Consider the following 26,898-nt stretch of genomic DNA (forward strand, 5'->3'; position numbering starts at 1 on the left):
ACTCGCAATTAGCCGCCGGGAGTTTCACTTGTGCAGGCGCATGGAGTGTCCAGTCTCCAGCGCGTGCGCCGCACCTGATGAGGAATTCGCTTTCGACAGGCGTAGAGATAGAACTCTACATCGGTTAAATTTCGATTTAAAGCTTTCGTGACTGCAAGGATTCATCTTCTTGATTCTTTCGGTAAAGTCACGTAGAAGGGAAGTAATAAAATAAAACATAATAAAATTATTCTCACGACGTTTCGGCCACAATTCAAGCAGCCGTCCTCAGGCGAAGACCAGGTCTGTCGGGGAGACAGCGTCTGTGTTGGGATTGACCTCGGCGCAGGGAGTCTCCAGTGCTGATCAACTTCCAAATTATACAGGCAAGTGTGCTGCTTACAATAATAATGCACTGCAACTGTGCCCCCCACATCCCACCAACTCTCCACACCCCCACAAAGTAAAAAAAAACGATCTTCTGGGAGACGTCCAATATAGTAGGACCCTTTATTGCATTACCATTTGTAATGTAATCAAATGAAAGCAAGTAAATTGATTTGTGACAAATAGAAATGTTGTCATCAATATTTAGTTACGTTTCGATGGGGAGTTTTATATGACCGAATCTTATCTGACCTGCAGCGTGACTTTCACATCTTCTTTTTTTTTTATAAACCACCATAAATGTGTATTAAAGCGAGGTCAAGGTGCAGCCGTGTTATTGTTTGCTCAAACCACTGCTATCAGAAGCACTTCCATGACAGGAGACCTCTAGAGAGCCCCTCTCGACATGGGTCTACTTGTTTAACTTTTGTTTTTTATTCCAGGACTTTTTCGGGGTGGTGGGTGAGGGGGTCCTGCGTTGCGTTTTTATTTTAATGTTTCAGCCATTGAATGATGAGTGTTTCATGCAAGTGGGAGTAAACCGAATCGCACGCAAAACTTGCTGCACTGCCTTCTCCTGGCGAGCCAGGGATACGGCATCTCAACTCCTACGGCTAGCCGGCGAACAGAGATGGTAGCTGCGTCGCGCGCTTCATGCGGCCGTCTGGAACGCTCTCGATTCCGATATTAGAAAGCCACTGGCGCAATGCACCTTAAAGTCTAAATTGAGAACTGATTTTTGTGTTTAGTTTGTTGTCCTTCCCCCGTGCCATGATGGACATCAGCAGAAAGCGACATCTGAAATTGTCCTTGGCAATACCTACTCCCCCCCCCCCCTTCACTAACCCATATTGACCGACATGGTGAAGTATCGTAAAAAAAAAACATGGACCATCAGAATATAGAGATGGTTTCATTTAGCAGTGGATTGGCAAAGGTTGTCAATACAATTTTTTTTGTAAATTTGTTTTCATCTGCCTCACTACCCCATATACGATGACTAATAAACTAAATTGAAGTACAGTAGAGCCTTGGTAGCCCCAAGTCATAACTGAAAATGTGCAATTTCATTGAGAGACTGTGTGTTGTCTTGCTCTGGCCTGGGACTGTTGTTGTTTTTCTATCTTGCCCAGGCTTGTTGAAAAATTGGCAGAAATTTATATACGTTTGCAATTTGTACTTATAGACGTTATTTATTATTTTAGTATTTTGATTACCTTTCCAATATTTTACACTCCCATGTTTTTTTGTATTGTTTGTTGTTGCAACTTTCTCACCCACTCCAAGGCCGTAGCCATGGAGCCAACATTGGGGGGGGGACCAACTCTTCCAGAGGGTCAGGGGGTCCGCCTCCAGAAAAAACAATCTCAATTTGATAACGAATTTCCTGCCATTTCCTGCCTAAAATATACAAAAATTCACTAACACATAGGATGGACTTTTTATTTATGTTATACAATAATGTCTAATAGTGTATTGTATTACATTGCTCTGTTTTTTATTTTTTGCCTTTTCTTGTTATATTGTATGTAATGGCAGAGATTAGGGATTAATAAAGTACAACCATAACCACAATCATATAAACAGATATATATTTTATAGCAATATTTGAGCATATTTGAATATTGGGGGGGATGTGTCCCCCCCAATATATATTATAATTACGGCCTTGACCCACTCACACTGGACATCTGTGAACAAAAAAAGCTTCATAGCTCATCGAATTTATTCAGGATAAATACATATTCTGATTCTTAATGTTAATGAGAGTTAGAAAAATAATGCCTCAGAAACACATTAATATTTAAGTTGTACTTTGTAGGCAAAAACATATTTAAAATGCATTGCAATGACACAAGGGAAAGTATAACTTGACTTACCAAATCCTTTCATGTAGTCCACAGTCTGTATATTTTCGGCACCAACTTCCACGAAAGTGTCAAACACTTTGTATAAAACCTTGACACAAAACAGTGCAAACATACATAAACAAAAAACAATGTTAATGTTTGCAGCCAAGGTAAAATTATTTTGATGGCTCTCTTAAGTTAACGTTTATTTTACATACGTGATGTGGAAACTGGCAGTGCAATGGGTTTGCGCACAAAAATAAATCCCATAATCCATGAGATAAGCCACTACTCACAGGATTGATCAGAGCTCATATCGTGCTTTCAGATTATGAAGTGTCTAGTAAATTGGGATGAGCTTAAACAAATAAATATATGTTTAACACGTAGGCTTTCACGACCAATATCATCCATAACAGAGTTTTTGGGTTAGATCGTGTAAATATATGTGTCGTTAAAACACGCCACCACCCGACACAGCCAACTAGTAAGGGTTCTCACGTAAACAGAACGTGGCCAATTCGAGAGCCAAGCCACAACATTTACAATCTGAGTACGATGTTTCGCCAGTAATTACAACTAGCTTCATCATGCGACAGCCAGATCTGTGAAGTCCACCTGTTTCGTTCCTTATGTAATAAAAGACTCCGTCAGGTGATGCTGGTCTCCGTTTGTCTTTTATTCAGGTTCTTCTCCGCACCCCCACTGGCCTCCTCTCGGACCAGAGTCGTTCCGCGCGCGCCCCGCGCACGCTCCCTCTCGCGTGCCACGCACGCTCCTCCGTTAGCTCCTCTATTCCCGCACTCCGCTGGCCGACGGCTTGCAGAGGTCCTTCGGCCACGTGGCCGATGGCGCGGATCTTTCCTCACCACCCAACGTGGCTCAGCCTCTTAACTTCCCCGACTGCCCCGATCTCTTCCGGGCTCCCACTTATATACATTCCCCCCACGTGACACTGACTCCTCTCCTTCCGGATCGTCAGATCCGGTCTTCCCATACTACCCCGCTGGCTCCGCCCCCATTCACCTCGCCTCCCATTGGAGCCGAGGTGAACGGTGGCCCCTCCCACACGCCCCGCAGACCAGGCTCCGCCCCCCAATACCCTGGGCCGTGTGATTGGACCAGAGCCCAGCAACAACCCCATTTACGCTCGCATTACACTTATATAGAGGCGTCGATGTGGTGACCATATTTCTGCGCTCTTACGCAAAGTGGGGGGGGGGGGGGATTTATTAATCAACGTACATTATGCATGTAAATTATGCAAACTTTTTGATATTGTCCTTCCTGTGTATTAAAATAGCCGTACCAACGGTAATCCCTATTGAAGTATGGTGGCCTGTATAGGCATGCATTTAAACAATGTATTATTTGATGAGTCGCTTCCATGCAGCACTAAGTCAGTAGCTATCAGAACCGTTAAATTATTATTATTTTCTTTCAATTTCGATCAATTATCTAATTAGTCTTGGCCAGTAGTAGCTAGTTTTGCACAGAACTTCAACAATATCTAAATCAATTGAGTGTTCTTGTTGGCACGCATGTTCTGCTACTGCTGACAGTTGTATTTGGGAGTATTTAATATTGCTCAGATGTTCTTTAGTCTTGTGCTGATCACTGGTCCTGTTTGCCCAACATAGCATTTGCCACAAGTGCAGTTAATCCCGTACACACCTTCTGTTGATAGCTTCGGTAATGCATATTTTGTACCAGATATTAATGTCTGTATTTTATCTACCGTGCCAAATCTGATTCGGATGTTTTGTTTTTCCAAACATCTGGCTAGTTTATCAGTTACTACCGCAATGTACAGTATTTTGATCGTTTTAATTACTTGGGCAGTTTCAATGCTCGTGTTATTTGATTTGGTAATTACTGGCAAAACATCGTACTCACATTGTTAATGTTGTGGCTTGCTGTACTAGTGACTAATTGGCATGTTCTGTTTACGTGACAACCCTTACTAGTTGGCTGTGTTGGGTGATGGCGGGTTTTAATGACACATTTATATATTTATGCGATCTAACCCAAAACCCTATATTATGGAAATAAATCTATGTATGCAGAATGTAAAATATCACATAGATTATACACTTTAACTTACTTTCGATCAAAACCTTAACAACTGTCATTCAGCCACAATATACTCATATATAAATATATCAAGTGCATGGCATTAGGAGCATAATATTTGGAAACTTGCAGAGAGGATGTGAATCAGTGCAGAGACGGCAAGGATGACTACAGTGTGGCCAGAAATGTAAAATTTTCAAGTTTTAAAATGACTCTCGAAGATTATGCGCATAATAAAATGTTACGTGTCCAGTTTTAATTTTGGTACAGCCGTCTGGCGACGGAAACCGCGGTTCCTTTGGTCTGTTGAGCCTCGGTGAAGTTGACCGGATCAAATTTTTATCCGAAGAACAACGTGGCTGAAGGGACATTGTCGCTTTCGCGACACCGTGCTCAACCATCCACCTCCTGCTTATCTCCACCCATCAACAAGACGTCGTGCAGGAGTTTACATTCAACATTGGGAAATCGGTGTATTTTAAATCGGTTCGACACATATTCGTAATTTGTATCTCCCTCTGTGGTGTCCACGGGTTCCTGACAGATAGATAAATCAATAACTTTTTAGAAAATTCAGTAAATCAAGACAATTTCTGCAAACGGAATTACAAGCACAGGTGTAAAGGTGTTTTGGATTTAAAATTTCGTATGGTTACACACCACACCGCATACACATGTTCCAATGGCGTACCCCAAACATGTATGCTTGTTATATATTGAATGCATCACATTCTAAAAAATGTTATATATATAATGTAGCATAATGGAAAAAGACCACAATACTATCCACTTCTTTGAGTTCAAAGACATCAAAATAACTATTTTATCCCATGTGAAAGTCATGCTCTGGCACAATGCGACTCAGCACCGGCCTGCAAATACGCATTTGCCTGCTGGTGAAGGTGGGGGGGAACAACTTCTGTGTGTAATGCCAAGTGAGTAATTTGTGGATAATTATTTTTTCTAATTTGCCAAAATTGTAACTATGCACGCTGGCGCACAATAACGTGCTACTGACATCACGATATCTTTGTTTGACGTCCACCATGAAGCAGACAGCGCGTATTTTATGCATCAATACAACCGCAGCATTAACCAGGGCCACCGTTCGGATTCGAACCGCGAAACCTCTGTAACAGGCGGGCAAAACACACCACCACTGGTCATTGTCACTCCCCCATGGTGATAATGGCCCATACTTTACTTTATTTATTTTATTATACAGGTGTAGTGATGTTAAATAAATCACTACGACGCATAGCGCCAAGTGCCGTAGAAATGGGCGTAGAGGCTAACACACCGCGCATTACCACTCAGTGGGCCACTCGGGGCACGGTACTGGGTGCTAGCAGAGGAGAGCCAGATGGGTCCTACCGACAGAGTAGGGGATAGCAGACTCAGTCGGTCACTGGGGGAGTGTGGTGGGGGCGGCTGGCGGTAGAGGCCATGTGAGGACGAGTCACCCCGGCACCGGGTTAAGCATGTGATAGGCCGGGTGAGTAATGTGGGCCAAAGGTGAACGAGGGGACACGGGAAGAGTAGCTGAGAAACGTCTGGAGAGTTCCCGAAGGGGGCGTGTTTAAGGGCGGAGCCAGAGAGGGAACAGGTGTAAGGTAGCCTGGAACCTTCGGGAATATTCCAGAGGTAGGCGCGGCCGAGGGTGGAGCCAGGCTGCACCGAGGAGGATAAAAGGGAAGCTCCGATCGAATATGGGGCTGTCTGCAGGTGAAGTGGAACCCAAATGCTGCGTCTATGTCTTAGACATCGTGGGTCAGACAGCACGTTGGCTGTTCTGACTCGATTATAGTTATCCCGTATGCGAGAGAGATAGGTGTATTGTAGTCCCGTGTGTAACGGTGTTGCATAAGTGTAGAATAAACGTTGTTGCCTCCTAAATAGTGTCTCTGAAATGACTCACTACACAGGCAAGGCCCACTGAGCTGCATAGCTCTTTTTCAGAAGCCAACCTGGCCACCAATAATAGCTCAACGAAGTGGCTCATAAGGTGGAAATTTTGAGTAGCCAAATACTCCAAACCTGTGGTTCTTTACCTGGGGGTGCAAGACGCACCCCCTGGTGCTGCGAGACGTCCTTTCTGGGGGTGCGAGACATGGCCAGATGTTTTTAGATGGTAAATCATCGAAACGCAACTTAAGCACGGGCACGTAAGTACAACGACTTTAGTAATAGGGTTTTACCCTTTCAACTGGTACAAAAACTGACACCTTTATACAAGGCATCATGTTTGCAATAACCACAACACAAGCAGTCAAAATGCAAACAAAAAGAAACAACTCTGATGATGATAATGATATGCACTGTCCTTGAAGTTGATTGGTCCACACATTTTGACTGCTTGTGTTGTGGTTATTGCAAACATGATGCCTTGTATAAAGGTGTCAGTTTTTGTACCAGTTGAAAGGGTAAAAAACCTATTACTATATTTTGCCACTGGTAAAGGAGGTCTCATAGTACATCGACTTTGTTTCATCAAACCTACCCTATGTATTGAGTAACATTCTACATGTTTGTAACGACTGAGAACCAAGAGGTGCAAGGCTGCAGTAAAGGGAAAGAACCACTGATCTAAACGCATGTTGGTTCTAAATGTGGAGGAAAACAACAAAGAACACGGAGAAAAATCCACGTGACCACGGGAAGAACATGCAAAATCTAAATATACAAGCGTCAGGATCGAGCCCACGACCTCCTGTATACCAGGCGAGGTAGTTAATATCTTGCCATCATGGTGCCTATAGCTGCACCAATGTCTTCAAAAGTAAATTCAAATTTACTGCATGTGAGACAAGTTCAATAGCAATATTGTGAAAAAGAAAAAGTCTCCAATCGTAGACTGCTGGAATATAAATATAAAGGTTTGTTTGAGGAGTCAAAACACAGTATAAGGAGACTATAAGCTCGCATGAACAAGTACTCTAAAATATATACAATTTGACATTGGGGTTAACAAATAAAAAATAATAATTGCATCTTTGTATGGTTTTTGAAACGCCATGTATCTCAGCGCACATTACTGAATGCAGAGAACAACAAGAGCGCAAATGCGAAACAACAAAATAATTCAGGAGCGAGAAACTCACTGGCAGGTTCACTTTTTAAATCAACTTTCCAAAAACACAACACACTGTGCCTCATTAAACACAGGCGAGGTCAGTGCACAGGCTAATTAATAACCACAACGTCTTGATCTCCCACACAATCAGTGTTAACGCTACAAGAGACAGACTAAAAAACCTCCCAAGAAGCACTTATTCTCTTGCAACTGAAAGGTCAACTGACCTTACCTCGATTATTTGTGTTCGCTTACATTTACACTCCCAGATTATGCAAAACTGAAACATTGATTCAGCCTAGAATGTGCCTGAAACTTAACCCACATCAAAGTGCTAAATAGGGGCATCCAGGTATAGAGTGTACAGGTCAGGCCTAGTAATCAGAGCAATAAATAGGCATTGTTGGCAACATCGCAATGTAACCAAACTTCAAAAATGTCACCACTCGGAGGCAAAGCGCATTAGGCTTCAAGAGAGGCTTTTTTGTGCCACCTTTTTCACGTCGTGCTTTTCAGCACAGTAAACACGGTTAAGCTTACACTTTGATCATGTATTATACAAGACCCGGGGAAGTTAACAGAGGTTGCCCAGGAAAAAAAAACTACCCTTACCTTTTTCAGTGAGACTCCACCTGCTTTTTATAACCGGTTTAGTTTATGTTGACGGTGTATACGTGCGTAAAAACGCGATGTAACGGGCCCACACATTGCTTAAAAAAAAAAGGTTGTCCAGTGGAAAGATAACCCCCCACTCCCCACCACAGGAACGTGGAATGTCCGACACTTCGATCAGGGCTGTAAAACAGGAGCTGAGAACCGCCTCTGTACATGTGAGCAGGAATTCACTTTGACACAGATCATTTATTATGGTCCTAGCGAGACAGATTTAAAAAGGGCAGTAAATTGGGCCTAATACGAAGTCGAGTCTATTTCAGCACTTTTGCAGAATTCCAGCATTGAGAAAATTCCACGAAAATACTTCCAAATGTACGCAGCAGTGTTTTGCTAATTCAAACTTTCAGACTGGGGTTATAAGCCCCACTCCATGAAAACAATCCACAGCCAATCAGTGTCGAGGAGAATCAAAGACACGTGAGTTGATGTCAGCATAATCGCGAAGCTTGAGAGCCACAATCCTGAGCCGCAATCGCAAAAAAACCGTGGCAGATGCGAATACAAACGCACAAATGGAAATATAAAAATTCCCGTCGTGCGACTAGGGTCACCCAGAATATACCCATGGAACTTATAATGACTCAACGTACAATTCTCCAAACACTAAATTAAAACATTTTTTTTATTTTACCAGGTAATGCCCACTTAGCGATATAACTATTTTCTAGATGTGACCTAGCCACAGTGATAGCTTAACGAAGTGGCTTATCAGGTGGGGAAATGTATAGCTGCCAAATACTCTAAACGCGTGTTGATTCTAAGTGTGGAGGAGGGAATCCGAAGGACCCAGAGAAAAATCCACACGACTGCGGGGAGAGAGACATGCAAACTCGAAATATACAGCAGGGGTCAGGGTCGAGATCGAACCCACGACCTCCTGTATACCAGGTGAGGTAGTTAACATCCAAATTTCCACATGATGAGCCACTTCGTTGGATGATCATTTGTGGCCAGGTCGCTTCTGAAAAAAGAGCTGTATAGCTCAGTGGACCTTACCTGGAAATATAAAAAGTTTAGTTTAGTTTACAAATGTTGGTAAGGCCACACTAGGCCAGACAAATGTAAACTGGCAGTGCTTTCAGTCAGAACAATGAATGTCAAGCTTTTCTTTTCTTTAAAATGCATAAATATAGCCAAAATGTAATTAGGCTAATCTCATACGTGGTGGGATTAACGAGGGATGCGTTCACAGGGAAAAAACTTAATAGCGGCTATACGTGTTAAACAATGAAATTAAAATTCGTAAAAAAATGATGCTAGTTTTTAAATTACCGTATGTAGAACGTAACAATGTGATAATTATCTTTCAGAATTGTATATTGTGGGCGTTTATGTTTTCCGTGACGTAAAGGGAATTAATTCAAATTTTTGCCACGCACAAGCAGGTTTCAGTGCACTCACACTTTCAAATGCAGATAACGACGTAACCAGGGAATGGATGCGTTGCCCTGAACCGGGGGGGGGGGAATGTAACGCGGTGCTGCGTGTTCTGCTAAATAAATTAAAAGGGCAGGATTAGAGGTCTGCACTGGCTCCCCAAGGTCCATCTAAGCTGGGTTATTTTTAGCAGTGGAGTTCACTATATTATGGCAGTCAAATGCACACTGCGTCGTCGTCAGTGCGTCCACTCCAACAAATTGAATACACGGGCTGTGTAGTGAGGGCCATGTTATTCTACTGGCCAAACTTCCAACCAAAGCTCCTGACGTGACCTAAATAAATATCTTGCAGGCAACGCGTTACGTGGGATGTCTTCATCACAGCCACCAGCATTAATACACAAATAGATGAGGCGTTACGTATAAGTCCATTGCAGATGAGATCAATATTTTGATGTGGATTTGGGCACAGCAAGGACGATTTGGACAGTAAATTTTCTCGGCAAGTAACCACGTTGTAAAAGTACAAAGAAAATGCGCCATTACATAATGTACTCAACAGATACTTGAACATATGGACAGTGAAATTTAAAACAATAATTTGGACATATGAGCAAATGACCTTGATATCCCTGTTAATAAGTGGTTATTGTCAGAAATAATGAAATGTTTGCTTTTTGCAATACAAGCCAGCTCTTTTTTGTGTATTAAATCTGCTATTACCTTCATATAATTCTTAGCACTCAAAAACATGGTGAATGTCGTTTTAAATTTTGTGGTTCTATTCCAGCAATAGAAACTGTCAATATAGAACGATATTACAAAATCCTCACGTGTTCGTCCATATGGGTATCTTCCCATCAATGCACCCACCCACATGTTCAACTCTCAACTCTGCTTCTGGCCAAAACGAGGCGACTGGTTTCTTTAAATTATGCCAAATGCACTGTCAACTACAAGACACGATCAAAGGCACCCCCAAATTGCTCAGACAATTATGTTCAGTATCAGTATATCATTTCAGAAATGTACACAATAAAAACCGATACATCATTATCTAGCTACAGTAACCTTTATTGATGTAAAAATAAATAAGGCAGACCTATCCGTCCATATCAAAGTAAATATATGTTTTACACATCCCATCAGTTGCACAGCCTTCTGGGAATTTGCAATTTCAGCGCCAATTGGTTCAACACAAGCACACTCTCGATGGGCTTTGACGTTCAGTGTCTCATCAGCAAAGTCAAGCCTGCTTAAACAAATACTGGTGAACTGCCACAGGAATGGGAGTAGTGTCACGAACATCATGCATGGAAGGTTGCGAAAGAGAGCCTGACAGGGCAAGATGACCGGCGAAGAGAAGGCTTGTCGGCACAGAAGTCCCCAAGACGGGCAAAGAGGGCGCATGGCTGAAGATGAGTAGCAGGATGAAAGAAGGAGCGCTGGGCAGGGAGTACAGGAGGGAGAGAAGGAATGACGAGGCCAAGATGTTGGCGATGAGAATGTGATGAGATGGGAGAGAGTGGGGGGGGAGAAAACTAAGGTGTAAGCTAAAGTCGGCTGCACGGAGCGGCGTCTGTTTTCGCAGGGGACGGGGAGAGGGGATGGATTCAGAGTGGAGGTGGCCACACAGAGGTCACGGAGTTCACGGGAGACTTCAGCTTATTTAGATATATATCTAGATGATGTACATTTGCTTTTGTTCAGCTCGTAATTATCTTCAGCAAATCTGAGATGGTTAACATATTCTTCATTTATGTTTATACCTTTATTTGTCAAATGGAATTTTCAGAAAACATCTTCTGCTGCCGCTACGAAATACTATGTATACGCTATTAGTAGTAAATAAATAAACCGTATTTACTGGGTTAGCTGCTGCAGTGTCAATTAAATGTTTTAAAAAGAACATTCCTATTCGAACAAACTAAACCCAGCGTGCCCCCACCATGACATACTGTGAGTCAAGCAGAACTCCCACACGGGAGATCATTACCCAGCGCTTCAATGAAGCAGGAACACCGCAGCATTGTGGGAAATTAGACGTAAATATTATTTCCCAAAGCAATTAGTATCTTTGTTTATATGTTTACTCATTTATTACGGTACTTTCCATGGAAGAAACCTAGAGATGTGTATATCTGTTTTGGAGGTATGCCTCGGCCATCTTCAAAGACGAAATATCCTATCGCGAAAATTTACAAATAATAATAGTAAAAATTGCCAGACTATTTATGGCTTTGCTGCATCATTACGCACATTGGAAGTGGAATTGGGAGGCTGTGTTTAATTAAAAGTAAATAAAATGCCTCATTAGTCAACCAATAACCTGTTAAATGTGTGTATCAATGAAAGAGGCATCATTTGTATTTCTGTCTCAACGAATCTAAACATTTCATAAGCATTATCGGATCTATCTTGTATTTCCAACGAGAGCTCAGGAGCCGGATTGCAGCTCACATCTCCATCTTTACCATTATCAGCAGCAGCACCGCGAGAATTATCAGCTTAATGGAGTAATCCAAGCTCAAATACCGGAAAAAATAAACGTGAAGCTTATGATTTGGTATATTTAAAATAAGTCGACTGCAGGTAACATTTAAACACGAATTTTTGGAAGTAAATTACAAAAAATAGCTTTGCTTATAGCAGCAGAATCTCAGTTGATTCTAATTTATGTTTGTTAATCGTCACATAGACTTCATATTAAAGTAAACTGACAAGAAACCTCATAAAGGGCTAAAACAAAATGTGTTGTTCTGAAAATTGTAAATGTCGTGGGTTTACTCTCTAACACACCGGTGTGCTGAAGTCTTAACTAATTGGCACGTTTAGTTTTGTGACAAACCTAATTTATATGTACGCGATCTAACCCAACAACAACTTTATTATCGATAATATTGGTCGCGGAAGCCTACGTGTTAAACTGTGTTGTTTTGCACATTTAAAATACAGAAGCGCCAAGAAAACATTCCAATATTGACACATTCTCTATTGAGCAGAAAATATCGTTAAATATTCCATACTATATAACTGCTGTAAAAGATAAAAGTGCAGCCCTGCAATGTCTTGCTTACGCCACTGCCGGCAGAGGGGCATTCACTTCGAGGATGCTCTGGAGGACCCTTTGGAGGATATTTGGCCCACTCTTCCACAAAGGCCAGCTAGTTTGGAAGAGTTGGGAGTATACAAAAATACATTTATGATAGGATCAAACATTTACAAAAAAAATGTTCCCACTTTCACCACGCAACCACGGTGAAAATACGACATCCGTTTTTTTGTTTGTTTGTTTGCAACGATAGAACACCCACCTTGTTACGTTCATACAACGCACTTATTGCATTCTTCAAAGTGTTCTCTATGCTCAAAACGCTCTTTCTTTTTCTCCCCCCTGCTTGTTCGCCCCCCGTGCGGCTACGTGAAGGCACGTGACGCCCGCAATCTGGGCGGACATCAAAATGTTCAGTCACAAGGGGGCTATGGGGACATTGTATGCCGCATAGAGGTCACGGTGATCCCTGAACCATGAGCCGTGTGGTAGTTTTAATACGGCAGGACTTTACTGTTAAGTAAAAAGGCAGCCCCCCCGTGTTCATCTCAAATTATTAGCAAGGACATTGCGAGGCAAGGTCAATAGAGAGAGACAAAACGAAATACCAACCATAGAAAGTGCATATATATCCAGCATAAACACGAAATAAAGTTGAATTAACAACAACAACAACAAAAAACAGGCATTAAAATATACACAAAAATATCAACGAGGGAACACAGGAATGCAAAACAAGACAGTGACTGATGCTAGCAATACGGCCACTTTCCTTTTGCATTTGTCCGGACTAGAGTCTTAGTATGTTCCCATGACAACGAGGGCCTTCATTACTGGATGCCTCTGCCAGACCCATTATTTCGCTCATCTGCTTTGCAGGGGACTAGGCAGCGGAGCAATATTATCAACTAAATTTCAATCGAGTGTAGGGCACTGCGTCGGAGGGAAAAATGCCTCACATCCGTACCGTTAATGCCATTCCTGCGTTATGAACTGACTCCCCCCGAAAAGAAGCTTCGTCTTCTTTAAAATAAGACGTCTTGTTAAAACCAATTAAACTTTGGTTGTTTTTGACAATGTGGTATGTAGCTGAAGCCAGCAATATCGTTGGATAACTATGGCAACGGCTTCGGAAGGAATGTATCCAGCAATAGATTGATGTTGGCTGCTGCTGATGATGAAAATGAAGACCAATTCACACTGGTAAGCCTGTTGCACTGATTCTAAATTTGAAGCTTTCGTGACTGCAAGGATTCATATTCTTAGGTTTTTTCGGTAAAGTCACGTAGGTAAAACATTAAAATTAATGAAAGTAAAATAAAATAAAAATCACGACGTTTCGGAGGCAACACAAGTCTCCGTCATCAGGTGGGACCGTCACAGCCAGATTTGCTGCACTGACTCAGCTTCGCCATTAAAAGGTGGAATTCCACAACTGGATTAGTACTATATACGAGAAATGTGCTCCCGATTTTCGGAATACAGTAAATGTTTTAAATTTCAGCAAAACACACAGCAACGTGTACAAAAAAAGCAATTTGCCACTGTGCATTATGAACAACCATAAACAGTTCCTCGAGCATTGCATGTTTGGTCATCTTGTCTGAGATCACCATGAAATGAATTTGACCAAATGAGACCTACTGACAGGGAGCAGTGAGACAGAGTACTCTGTTATATTAGTTTTGTCCATATTTAGGACCCATCAGTACAGTAGTCCTAATAAGGCCAGCCAGTAGTACTAATGAGTGCTCCTAATAAGGACAAAACCCTGTCAACAGTTGTCTCTCTGTCTCACTGCTGCTTGTCAGTCGGGCACATTTACTCAAATAAACATTCATTTCATTAAGCAAGCGCCCTCCCTGTCTGGTTTCCGCTCCTCCCTCAAGGTTCCCACCTCTTCTCCATGGCCCCATCCTTCCCTCCATCCTTAGGTACCCCCGTAATTCCCGTACCCACTAAACCTCCCTCCCCATACCCCATCCATATTCACCATATCACCTTTAGCTACCCTAATCGCACCACTTATAACCCTTGGATAAAGGCGCTATATAAATGTAAGCAAGGACGGTGGCCTAAAGACAGCAATGACCGCAAATGCAGTTTTTTTTTCTGGAACTGTTCATGGTTATTCACAATGCACAGAGCCTGAGTATTTCGTGTGTTGCTAGAAACTCATGGCTTTCTTGACATTTACAGATTTGAGTTAAACCCAGATTGGCCAGACCCCAGCTAGCCGGATTTCACCTTCAGCAGCACCGGGCGAAAGCCATTGCCGTTGATGGACCAACGTGTTTGGCGCTGCCTCGTTTTCTCCCTTAACATCGTAAATATTCCTTCAAAAAAATATGCGCAAGCAGAAGGTTAGTGCTGGATACAAGTAAATTTGCAAATGTGATTTGTGACTTTCATCCTTACCCATGTATTGATAGTTACATTTTAATGTGCAATTCTATTGAGGGGCTCTGTGTTGTCTTGGTGTGGTCTGGGATTGTTCTTGCTGTTAATTTGCTGCCTTGCCCAAGCTTGAGAATGGAGGTACTTATGCAATTTGAACTTATGTACTTTATCTATCTAACGTATTTACGTTTTTGTGATTTTCTTTCCTTTTCTATACTTTGCACTCCGATCGTTTTATTTTTGTATTCTTATGAATTTCTGACCCACCCCTACTGGACATCTGTGAAAATAAGCTTCATAGCTCATCGGATTCCTCCAGGATAAATACAAATTCTGATTCTTGAGGTCAACTAAATAATGAAATAATTCAGCGCAGCATCGGGCGCCCCCTAGAGCACGTGACAGCCGTTCCTGTCACCCTCGCCCCCTGTGTTTGACACGTGCTCAGCAGTGTAGAGGATGTCTCCCTAAGGTCTGTTTGGTGCCGCTTAACATTTCAAATTGTTTATTTTCTAAACGGTATCCCCCTCTGCTGCGTTTCTCTTCTCTCAGGGTTGAGGTTTAATGGTTTTAAATCCAACTGAGTGTGAGCGGTGATAATAGGTTTTTCCCTTTTAAGGCAATAAAACAGTGTTAGACCATTTTTCGATTTAAAGCTTTCGTGACTGCAGGGATTCATCTTCTTGGTTTTTTCGGTAAAGTCACGTAGAAGGGAAGTAATAAAATAATAAAAATAAAACATAATAAAATGAAACAATTCTCACGACGTTTCGGCCACAACGCAAGCAGCCGTCCTCAGGTGAAGAATGAGACAATCCAAGCTAGGAGCTTACATATAAGCTGGGTTGGGGGTGGGAGAAGAGCGCCTTAACAAAAAGAATGTGCATATCAAGAGGAATTTAGCATATACATGGGAAATGCGCAGGGGGCGGGGGGGCTTCAAAGTCATACCATGCCCACGCACTATGCAGGATCAAGAGCACCAAGGGGGGGTGCAGGGATTAGCATTAACAAAGGAAAGGAATGCCAATGATATGTCGCTGCAGTTACTAAACAACACCGTAGAAAACTAAAGTATAAACTACATACAAAAAACTAAAATATAAACTGCATAGCACCATCAGTATACTTACTATACTCTACAATAAGCTGAGTTACTAACAGCAAGTAATACATTACAATTCTACGTCGTAAAAGTTATATAATATGCTTCCATCTAAACTTTATTCTCTTACATCAACCGAGCATATACCGTACTATATACTGCCATAGATAAACCCAACATTAAATTATATACTGTATTGCAATAAACCACATTTCAACATAACACTGTATTATTCTACCTACCCTAATGTGTATCAAAATGGTTTATTACGTCCTTCCAATGATTGCTAAGCCAGAATCCATCTTCTCGATTAAAATTGTCTCTGTGTTTGTATATGTGGATCGCCTCATGAACGAATCTCTCATGATAGCCAGGTGGCTTGCAGAGAACCTCTGTCTTGGAGAAGTCAATGTCATGTGAGCCCACTGAGTTGTAACAGTGATCTGCCACGGCTGAGGTGTTTGTCCTACCGTGTTTCAGGTCAGCTTTATGTTCACGGATGCGGTCCGAAACATGTCGTTTGGTTTGTCCAATGTAACTGCTACCACAGAGGCAACTTAGTTTGTAGACACCAGGGTGCTGTATGTCTGGAACCACATCTTTTACAGACGGTACCAGATCACGGATTTTATGTACTGTGTTGAATCGGACCTGGATCTTGTGTGAAATCAGGATTTTGGAGATCTTTTTTGTGACCCCAGCAATGTAAGGTAAGGTGATGGTCTTGAAAGGCTCCTCAACAGGATCCTTCTTGATGGTTGGAGAGATGGCTTTGCGGATTGTGTAGTCGGAGTAACCATTAGCCTTAAGAGCTTGGCGTACGTGTTTGAGTTCACTGGAAATGTGTTCATGGTCGGATATGCATTGGGCTCTATGATATAGAGTCTTGATGAGGGAATTCTTCTGGGATGGATGGTGGTGGGAATCCGGTTTTAGATAAGCGTCCGTATGGGTGGATTTCCTGTAGACAGAGTGGCTCATTGAACCATCAGGTCTCCTTTTGATTAGGACATCCAAAAAGGGTAGCTTGCCATCTTTTTCGACTTCCATGGTGAATCTGATGGCTGGGTGTATGGAATTGATGTGGTCAAGAAATTGGTCTAGAGCAGGTCGGCCATGTGGCCAGATGACAAAAGTGTCGTCTACGTACCTCTTCCATAAGGTCGGGCGTAGAGTGGCAGTCTGGATGGCGTCCGTCTCAAATTTCTCTAGAACTAGCTTAGCTCTTATCTCAGAGAAAATCAGACTTACGCGCACCGAACTAGATCAGTTAGACAAGACACTCTACAAATCACACTTATCTTTGAGTGCAACAATGTCCACATCGGATTGGGAACATGTAGAAAAAATGACTGCCTCTTCAGCTGCCGCTATGTCGACTAAATGTAAGGACAACTTGATTTCCAAATTCAACCGCCTCTCAAACAAGAAACCGGACCCATACATTGAAAAGCTAGATGTTAACAAAGTCGTAATTAATCGCAGTAACAAGCCTATTTCTGAAGGTTTGAAATCCGTTTTAGCTAAAGGACTAAACTTTGCAGTCACACCTAGACACATACCAGTGAATGATATAATTGCTCGAGTAGATGTAGCTCTCAAGGGCTTGAGTCACATCGCTGCAGACGTAGCTAGATCCGAAATCTCTGCAACCCTCAAAAACGCCAAGATGCCAGCTAGCAACATCAGCAAAGATGAGCGTTTTGAATTAGCTCAATTAAAAAAGAGGGATGACATTGTCATCCTCTCAGCCGACAAAGGCAATGCCACTGTCATCATGGACAAAATAGAATACAACAACAAAATTCAAGAACTAATCAACGATGGCAGCTATACAAAAATAAAAAGAGACCCCACCAACAGCCTTGTCACTAAAACCAACAATATCATTTCTGATTCAACCGCTTTATTTGATCAGACCAAACACTTCTCGTTGAAACCTTCTGCAGCCAGGCCACCAAGATTATACGGCTTACCAAAGATACATAAAGAAGATACACCTCTTCGTCCCATTGTCTCTACTATCAACTCCCCCACCTATAAATTGGCTCGTTTTTTGTCTGAAATCCTACGGCCTTTCACTGGAAAAACCACCTCTGCGGTACTAAACTCTACTGACCTGGTATCGACAATCAAGGGGATTGCCCTGTCCCCAGACGACCTGCTTGTCAGTTTTGATGTGGTTTCCTTATTCACCAAGGTTCCTGTACCTGACACCATCGCAATCATTGAAGACTTGGTTCATCAGGGACTGAATGCTAGGGTACCCCCCCTGGTGAGACACTGCTTAACCAATACATACTTCACCTGGAATAAAACTTTCTACAAGCAAATTGAGGGCACCCCAATGGGCTCCCCCCTATCTCCGGTTGTAGCTAACATCTTCATGGAGAAATTTGAGACGGACGCCATCCAGACTGCCACTCTACGCCCGACCTTATGGAAGAGGTACGTAGACGACACTTTTGTCATCTGGCCACATGGCCGACCTGCTCTAGACCAATTTCTTGACCACATCAATTCCATACACCCAGCCATCAGATTCACCATGGAAGTCGAAAAAGATGGCAAGCTACCCTTTTTGGATGTCCTAATCAAAAGGAGACCTGATGGTTCAATGAGCCACTCTGTCTACAGGAAATCCACCCATACGGACGCTTATCTAAAACCGGATTCCCACCAACATCCATCCCAGAAGAATTCCCTCATCAAGACTCTATATCATAGAGCCCAATGCATATCCGACCATGAACACATTTCCAGTGAACTCAAACACGTACGCCAAGCTCTTAAGGCTAATGGTTACTCCGACTACACAATCCGCAAAGCCATCTCTCCAACCATCAAGAAGGATCCTGTTGAGGAGCCTTTCAAGACCATCACCTTACCTTACATTGCTGGGGTCACAAAAAAGATCTCCAAAATCCTGATTTCACACAAGATCCAGGTCCGATTCAACACAGTACATAAAATCCGTGATCTGGTACCGTCTGTAAAAGATGTGGTTCCAGACATACAGCACCCTGGTGTCTACAAACTAAGTTGCCTCTGTGGTAGCAGTTACATTGGACAAACCAAACGACATGTCTCGGACCGCATCCGTGAACATAAAGCTGACCTGAAACACGGTAGGACAAACACCTCAGCCGTGGCAGATCACTGTTACAACTCAGTGGGCTCACATGACATTGACTTCTCCAAGACAGAGGTTCTCTGCAAGCCACCTGGCTATCATGAGAGATTCGTTCATGAAGCGATCCACATATACAAACACAGAGACAATTTTAATCGAGAAGATGGATTCTGGCTTAGCAATCATTGGAAGGACGTAATAAACCATTTTGATACACATTAGGGTAGGTAGAATAATACAGTGTTATGTTGAAATGTGGTTTATTGCAATACAGTATATAATTTAATGTTGGGTTTATCTATGGCAGTATATAGTACGGTATATGCTCGGTTGATGTAAGAGAATAAAGTTTAGATGGAAGCATATTATATAACTTTTACGACGTAGAATTGTAATGTATTACTTGCTGTTAGTAACTCAGCTTATTGTAGAGTATAGTAAGTATACTGATGGTGCTATGCAGTTTATATTTTAGTTTTTTGTATGTAGTTTATACTTTAGTTTTCTACGGTGTTGTTTAGTAACTGCAGCTACATATCATTGGCATTCCTTTCCTTTGTTAATGCTAATCCCTGCACCCCCCCTTGGTGCTCTTGATCCTGCATAGTGCGTGGGCATGGTATGACTTTGAAGCCCCCCCGCCCCCTGCGCATTTCCCATGTATATGCTAAATTCCTCTTGATATGCACATTCTTTTTGTTAAGGCGCTCTTCTCCCACCCCCAACCCAGCTTATATGTAAGCTCCTAGCTTGGATTGTCTCATTCTTCACCTGAGGACGGCTGCTTGCGTTGTGGCCGAAACGTCGTGAGAATTGTTTCATTTTATTATGTTTTATTTTTATTATTTTATTACTTCCCTTCTACGTGACTTTACCGAAAAAATCAAGAAGAGTGTTAGACCAGAGGACGTCAAAAGACTCTAAAGAAAGCTGTCTCTGGTGTGGACCAATCAGTTTGAAAGAAAATGCACATACTGTCAGAACATGTTTTTTTTGTTTGCATTTTCACCACAATTATACGTGGTTAATGCAGACATGATTCCTTGCAAAGCTTTCAGTTTGGTGTGTTAACATCTTAACACCTGTTTTATTGCCAGAAAAAGGGAAAACCCTATTATCATAATTTAATACTGGCAAAGGAGGTCCCATGATGAGCGTGAGCACTTTTTTTTATTTGCTTTTACTTTTGTTTTGGGATTATCGATTGAGAGTGCCATGCAATTTACATGGCGAGCACAATAACCACACCACATCAGACTGTCAACTTTAATTATCTTTATTTTACATGGTTACCACAGTTTGTTATGATGTTGTTTTATTTGAGATGCGTTTATAACGTTAGGTATAATGTACAGGGGTGATAACTATATGGTAGAAAGCATGGCATTGTTGCAGCTAGCAGTTAGCAAGACCAGTACTCTCCCATATTAGTTCGGAAAACCGAAGTTGGGGCACCGCGTTGGTGAGATGTTATCTCCCTCACCTGGTATGCAGGAGATCGTGGGTTTGACCCTGACGCCTGTACATTTAGAGTGTGCATGTTCTCCCCGTGGATCTTTCTCTGGATCCTCTGTGGTTACCCTCCACATTTGGCTGTTGGAGAGTAAACCCGTGATAAGCCACTTCGTTGGTCTATCGTTTGTGGCCAGGTCGCTTCTGAAAAAGCTTAGTGGGCCTTACCTGATTACATTTTAAAAAATGTTTGGTTTTATACTGGAATCCGACAACATCTCAAAATTAGGTGTATACTGTATACGACATTTTGAACGATCGGAATAAAAAAATTTGTTTGGGATTGATCCGAAGTGGCAAACGACGTCACTAATCTGGCATCAATTAGCCGACTTGCCGGCCGAAAACGGTGTCACGTGTCGTCAAGTGGCATCACTTTTGTAAAGCTCCCCAGGGCATAAAAATGCCTGACATTTCATAGGCGGCTCAAACATCCAACGCAGATTCCTTAAACCTCTTATATTTTAAATCGACTTGAGAGGACGCTTGCTTGACAATATCGTTTTGACTTTTCTTTGTAGTCTCAACATATGTTCTGCCACGTTAGCTGCCTCGTCGCACAGCACGACGACCGGATGCTTGGCACTACCTATAACTATTTCAAAGCATCTGTAACTCTCCATTTTGTTATCCTAATTATCGCCCGTGAACAATTTACTCGGGTTAAATCTTGTTTGATGTTGGAATTCATTAAAAACAAAGAGCGTGCTAATTTTGTGTTTGATTCGCTCTTTCGTGTTTTATTCATATATTGATGAAAGTGCTGATGTATTTATATGTTTAAAAAAAACATTGACTCCAATCTTTCAAACACGCGATCGTGGAATTACATCAGAAATCTGTAAAGCCGTGCAAATCAATGTAAACGTTTTGTCTACCGATGACAACTTGCCCTCGAATTACCATGCCAATGATGACAAATTGCACCTATTCTGGAAATATAATGCAAAGGTCACGATCATTAAGTTGTATACAAATGATGCGTGAATGCAAATCAGTACTCAAGCACTGCGTAGACTGCAGCACAGCAACAACAATGTATAACTCGCTCAACAAAACACATTAAGTAAATGTCACGGTAGTCCAATTTCGAAAAAAAAACATAAATATCAAAGAAATATATAAGCTCCCCATGTTTTTTGTCATATTGGAGTCGGATTACTCCATTTAGTCTGACGACGCTGATGATGGCACTGAAAATGGTGATGCTGGAAATGTGAGTCTCTCTCTCTTCCTCAGTCTGAAACAAACTATGAACCATTTGTTTTTATTTGACCAGGTAACGCCCACTGAGCTACAGAGCTCTTTTTCAGAAGCGAAGTGGCTCATAATGTGGAAATATAGAGCAGCCAAATATTCTAAACGAATATTTATACATGTGCAGGGAAAAAACGGAGGATCCAGAGACAAAAGCCACATGATCACGGGGAGAAGATGCACACTCCAAACATGCAAACTCCAAATATACAGGCATCGTCAGGGTCTGGATACAACCCATGACCTCCTGTATACCAGGCGAGGGAGCTAACATCTCGTCATCGCGGTGCCCAAAATGCAACATTTTGCCAATAGGTTGATGAGCTACAACATGGCAACATGCACTCGCTCACTTACTCGCTCACTCCCGCACATTTCCTTGCTGGCTTTAACTCAACAAAGTAAAAACCCTTTTCCCTTAATATTATTGCTCGGGTTTAGTTAAAAATCCCTGTGGCTCAGGGAAACAGACATAAGTGGTACGACTGTGCATTCTATTTTTTCTTCTATCCACCCAAACATCAAAGTTGCTCAAGACATATTCGTGGGTCTTTCCGTAAAGTCACGTAGATAGGTTAAAAGAAAATAACAAAACAATAACAAAAAACTACGACGTTTCGATCGCAGCACAAGCGATCGTCTTTAGGGAAATGGGGGTTAGCTACAAAAGCAAACTGTTTATCAGGGTTTGAAATGGGCGTTGCCCAAATGTCAGCAGCCAATGATAATGTAAGTGGTGGGCAGCCAACCCGACGGTGGTTGGTTTTCCTCCAATCAAAGGACTACCAGGTGAAAATTAGCATGTTAAAGAGAGATTAGCATGTTAATAGGAGATCGCAGAGCCGCAACCAAGGGGTCGGCGCGCGAAGTGACTGTGAAAGCGCAAGTTTGAAATGGACGTAAAGCACAACTAACATTGGAAGGTGGTAGGATGGGAACATAATAGCCAATTATGACTTAAACTGGTTGATAACGTCCTTCCAATGATTGCTCAGTTTGTACCCATCTTCTCGGTTGAAATTGTGTCTGTGTCTATATATATGGACGGCTTCATGAGCGAATCTTTGTTGATAGCCAGTGGGCTTTCAAAGTACCTTCGTCTTAGAGAAATCAATTTCGTGTGAGCCCACCGCATTAAAACAATGATCGGCCACGGCCGAGGTATTGTCCTACCGTGTTTCAAATCTGCCTAATGTTCACGAACACAGTCCCAGAAATGTTGCCTAGTTTCCACAATGTAACTACTGCCGCAGACACGGCTTAGTTTGTAGATGCCGGGGTATTGCATGTCAGGGATCACATCCTTCACAGATGGGATCAGATCACGAATTTTATGTACTGTGTTAAACCGAACCTGGATCTTGTGTTTGCTCTTGATTTTGGAAATATTTTTGTGACCCCTGCTATGTATGGCAAGGTGATGGTTTTGATTGGGTCCTCAGATGGTTCTTTCCCAACGGTTGGGGTGATAGCTTTAGGGATTGTGTAGTCTGAATATCCATTCTCTTGAGAGCTTGGTGTACGTGTTCCAGTTCACTGGCTAGGTGATGACAGTTGGAAATACATCGAGCTCTATGGTGTAGAGTTTTGATGAGGGAATTTTTCTGGGCTGGATGGTGGAGGGAGTCAGGTTTTAGGTAGGCATCCGTATGGGTGGCTTTTCAGAGTGTCCTATTGAGCCATCTAGTTAGTCTCTTTTCTATTACCATCCTTTTCCACTTCCATGGTGAATTTGATGGCTGGGTGTATGGAATTGATGTGGTTAAGGAATTGGTTCAGAGCTGGTCGGCTATGTGGCCAGATGACGAACATGTCATCTACGTACAGTACCTCTTCCACAAGGACGGGCGTAGAGTGGATGCCTGGATGGCATCTGTCTCAAATTTCTCCATGAAAACATTGGCTACAACTGGAGATGAGGGAAAACCCATTGGGGTACCTTCAACTTGTTTGTAGAATGTTCCATTCCAGGTGAAGTAAGTGTTGGTGAGGCAGTGTCTCACCAGGGCCGATACATCAGCATTCAGTCCTTGTTGGACCAAATATTCAATTATTTCAATAATGTCAGGTGCAGGAACTTTGGTAAACAAAGAGACTACATCCAAACTAACGAGCAAATCACCTGGAGATAGTGAGATGTCCTTAATTAACGATACCAAGTGAGCTGAGTTGAGTACAGCTGAGGTGGTCTTACCAGTGAATGGTTGTAAGGTCTCAGACAGAAATCGGGCCAGTTTGTAGGTGGGTGAGTCAATGGTGGAGACGATAGGACGAAGGGGTGTCCCTTCTTAATGGATTTTTGGTAAGCCATACAATCTGGGTGGTCTAGCAGGAGAGGGTTTTAAGGAAAACCGCTTGGTTGGTTCGATCAAAGATGTCGAATCAGTGATGATATTGTTGGTTTTCATAACGAGGCGGTTGGTGGGATCTCTTTTAATTTTGGTATAGCTACCATCATTAAGTAGGTCCTGAATTTTGTTATTATATGTGGTTTTGTCCATGATAACTGTGGCATTGCCCTTGTCGGCTGAGAGGATGACAATGTTATCTCTCTTTTTGAATTGAGAAAGCTCAAAGCGCTCATCTTTACTGATGTTGCTAATAGGTGTCTTAAGAGTTTTTGAGGATTGCAGCGATTTCTGCTCTTGCCACGTCTGCAGTAATGTGTCCCAAACCCTTAAAGGGCTACGTCGACCTGGGCAATGATATCATCGACTGATTTTCTATGGTTCTTTCAGTAAAGTCACGTAGATAGAAAAAATAATAACAATAAAATAATAAAAAATAACAATGAAAATAAAACATATATTTTTTATTATTTTATTGTTTCCCTTCTACGTGACTTTACCGAAAGAACCAAGAATATGAATCCCTGCAGTCATGAAAGCTTGAAATACAAAAATAAAATAAAGTGAATAAAAAATAATAAAAATATCACGACGTTTCGATCGCAACACAAGCGGTCGTCATCAGGAACAGAAACGCTGTGATGTTTTATTATTATTATTTTCAATTTATTTTTATAATTTCATTGTTATTATTTTTTCTATCTACGTGACTTTACCGAAAGAACCATAAAATATGAATTCCTGCAGTCACGAAAGTTTTAAGTCAAAATCATCAACTGCGAAATTCAACCCTTTGGCTAGAACCGATTTTAGGCTGTCTGAAATTGGATTGTTACTCTGATTGATAACAATCTTGTCAACGTTTAACTTTTTGATGTGTGGATCTGGCCTCTTCTTGGAAAGGAGGTTTGAACTTGGAAATCAGGTTATCTTTGCATTTAGCTGACATTGAGGCGGCTGAAGAGGCTGTCATGTTATCTACATGTTCCCAATCAGATGTCGACATTTTTTCCGTCAATGTTAAGTGTGATTCCAGGAGAGTCTTGTCTAAATTGTCTAGTTCAAATCGGAGCAAACTTATTCTCTCTGATATCAGGACTAGGCCAGCCCTGAACAAGATCCGTTTAGCATTGGGAGAAGTGACAGCAGCAGATGTGAGTGTAAAGGCGATCGGTATTACCATGGTGTCGCGGTATCTCTTCAGAAATGTGAGTGACTCGATCAGATGAGCCTTCTTGTCTCGAAGTTTGTTCAAAGATCTCATAGTTGTGTGGAAACCCTCCCTGTAGAGGCGGTTAAATCTTGACTTAAAGCTTTCGTGACTGCCCACCACTTACATTATCATTGGCCGCTGACGTTTGGGCTACGCCCATTTCAAACCCCTGATAAACAGTTTGCCTTGGAAGCTAACCCCCCCCCCCCTTTTCCTGAAGACGACCACTTGTGTTGTCATCGAAACGTCGTAGTTTTTGTTATTTTTTGTTCTTTTGTTTGAACATGTCTACGTGACTTTACCGAAAGACCCAATAATATGAATTCCTGCTTTGCTCAAGGCACTTTGACAACTCATTTTTAAATGCCTTGCGTTAATACGAGCCAAACTAACATCAGCTCCAGTGAACAGGACTGAGCGACTGTGACGCACCACGGTCTCAGAGACTCGAACCGCTATCCGAGCCGCGACAAAAGCAGCCAAACATCGCACGGCAAGTGAGTCACCGATGACACCTGTGGAAGACGATAATCACCCCCCCACCCACTCGCCTCCCGCACTGCCACTGTGGCTATCAAACCAAGTGAGCGTATCATCAGACGGTGCCCGCTTGAACTAAACCATTTTTACCTGGTAAGGCCCCACTGAGCTATATAGCTCTTTTTCAGAAGTGGCCTGGCCACAGCAATGAAAGCCCAACGACGTGGCTTATGACGTGGAAATGTATACCAGCCAAATACTAGAAATGCATGTTCATTCTAAACGTGGAGAGGAAAACCCAGAGGACCCGGAGAAAAATCCTCGCGACCACCAAATATACAGGCGTCAGGGTCGGGATCGGGATCGAACCCGCCAGCTCCTATATACCAGACGAGGTAGTTAACATCGCGCCACCGTGGCTTCGCTCGTCCGTAGGCATCATCTCAGACAATAACGTCATTCTCGTGACTCTCATGTGGCTCACCAACCCTGGCTCGCCAGGAGCGGCAGGCAGGCGGCACAGCAAACGTGGACCTCACTTGCCACTGTTGCTAGCCATGGGTAGGAATCAAACTCTGGCGACTGGGTGCATAGTGTGCAAACCACAATGGCCAGGTAGGGAAAGATGCAAGCTGGTAATTACTTGCTCGCTCCATTGCTGGTCTAAGGGCCTCAAATATCAGAATCAGAATTTAAATATTTATACTGGAGGAATCCGATGAGCTATGAAGCTCTTTTTCACAGATGTCCAGAGCTCTATGAAGCCCCTCGCAAGGGGTTGTTGGCCTGCCATTTCATGGCGGCCTGATGTTAAAGAGGTCGGAGTATTACTCTTGGTTCTTTCGGTAAAGTCACGTAGAAATAAAAGGAAATAAATAATAGAATACGACGTTTCGTTTGTAACACAATCAACCGTCATCAGGTGTGAATGCAAGCTCGGAGACACATATACAGAGAGAGACAAACACAGACATGGAGAAAG

General features: G+C 42.3%; 1 protein-coding gene across 2 annotated transcripts in view; it reads right to left on the minus strand.

Moving 5' to 3' along the window:
* Positions 1 to 26,898, minus strand: part of LOC144936907 (sodium/hydrogen exchanger 3-like) — a 127,416-nt gene that overhangs the window by 74,683 nt on the left and 25,835 nt on the right. For both annotated transcript variants that reach the window (XM_078864122.1, XM_078864121.1), the window contains exon 4: positions 2,247 to 2,325. In XM_078864122.1, coding sequence (XP_078720248.1) covers positions 2,247 to 2,325 — 79 coding nt within the window. The remainder of the gene's footprint in view (positions 1 to 2,246; positions 2,326 to 26,898) is intronic.

The sequence above is a fragment of the Lampetra fluviatilis genome, chromosome 17 (genome assembly GCF_964198595.1).
Source record: "Lampetra fluviatilis chromosome 17, kcLamFluv1.1, whole genome shotgun sequence".
Lineage (NCBI taxonomy): Eukaryota > Metazoa > Chordata > Hyperoartia > Petromyzontiformes > Petromyzontidae > Lampetra > Lampetra fluviatilis.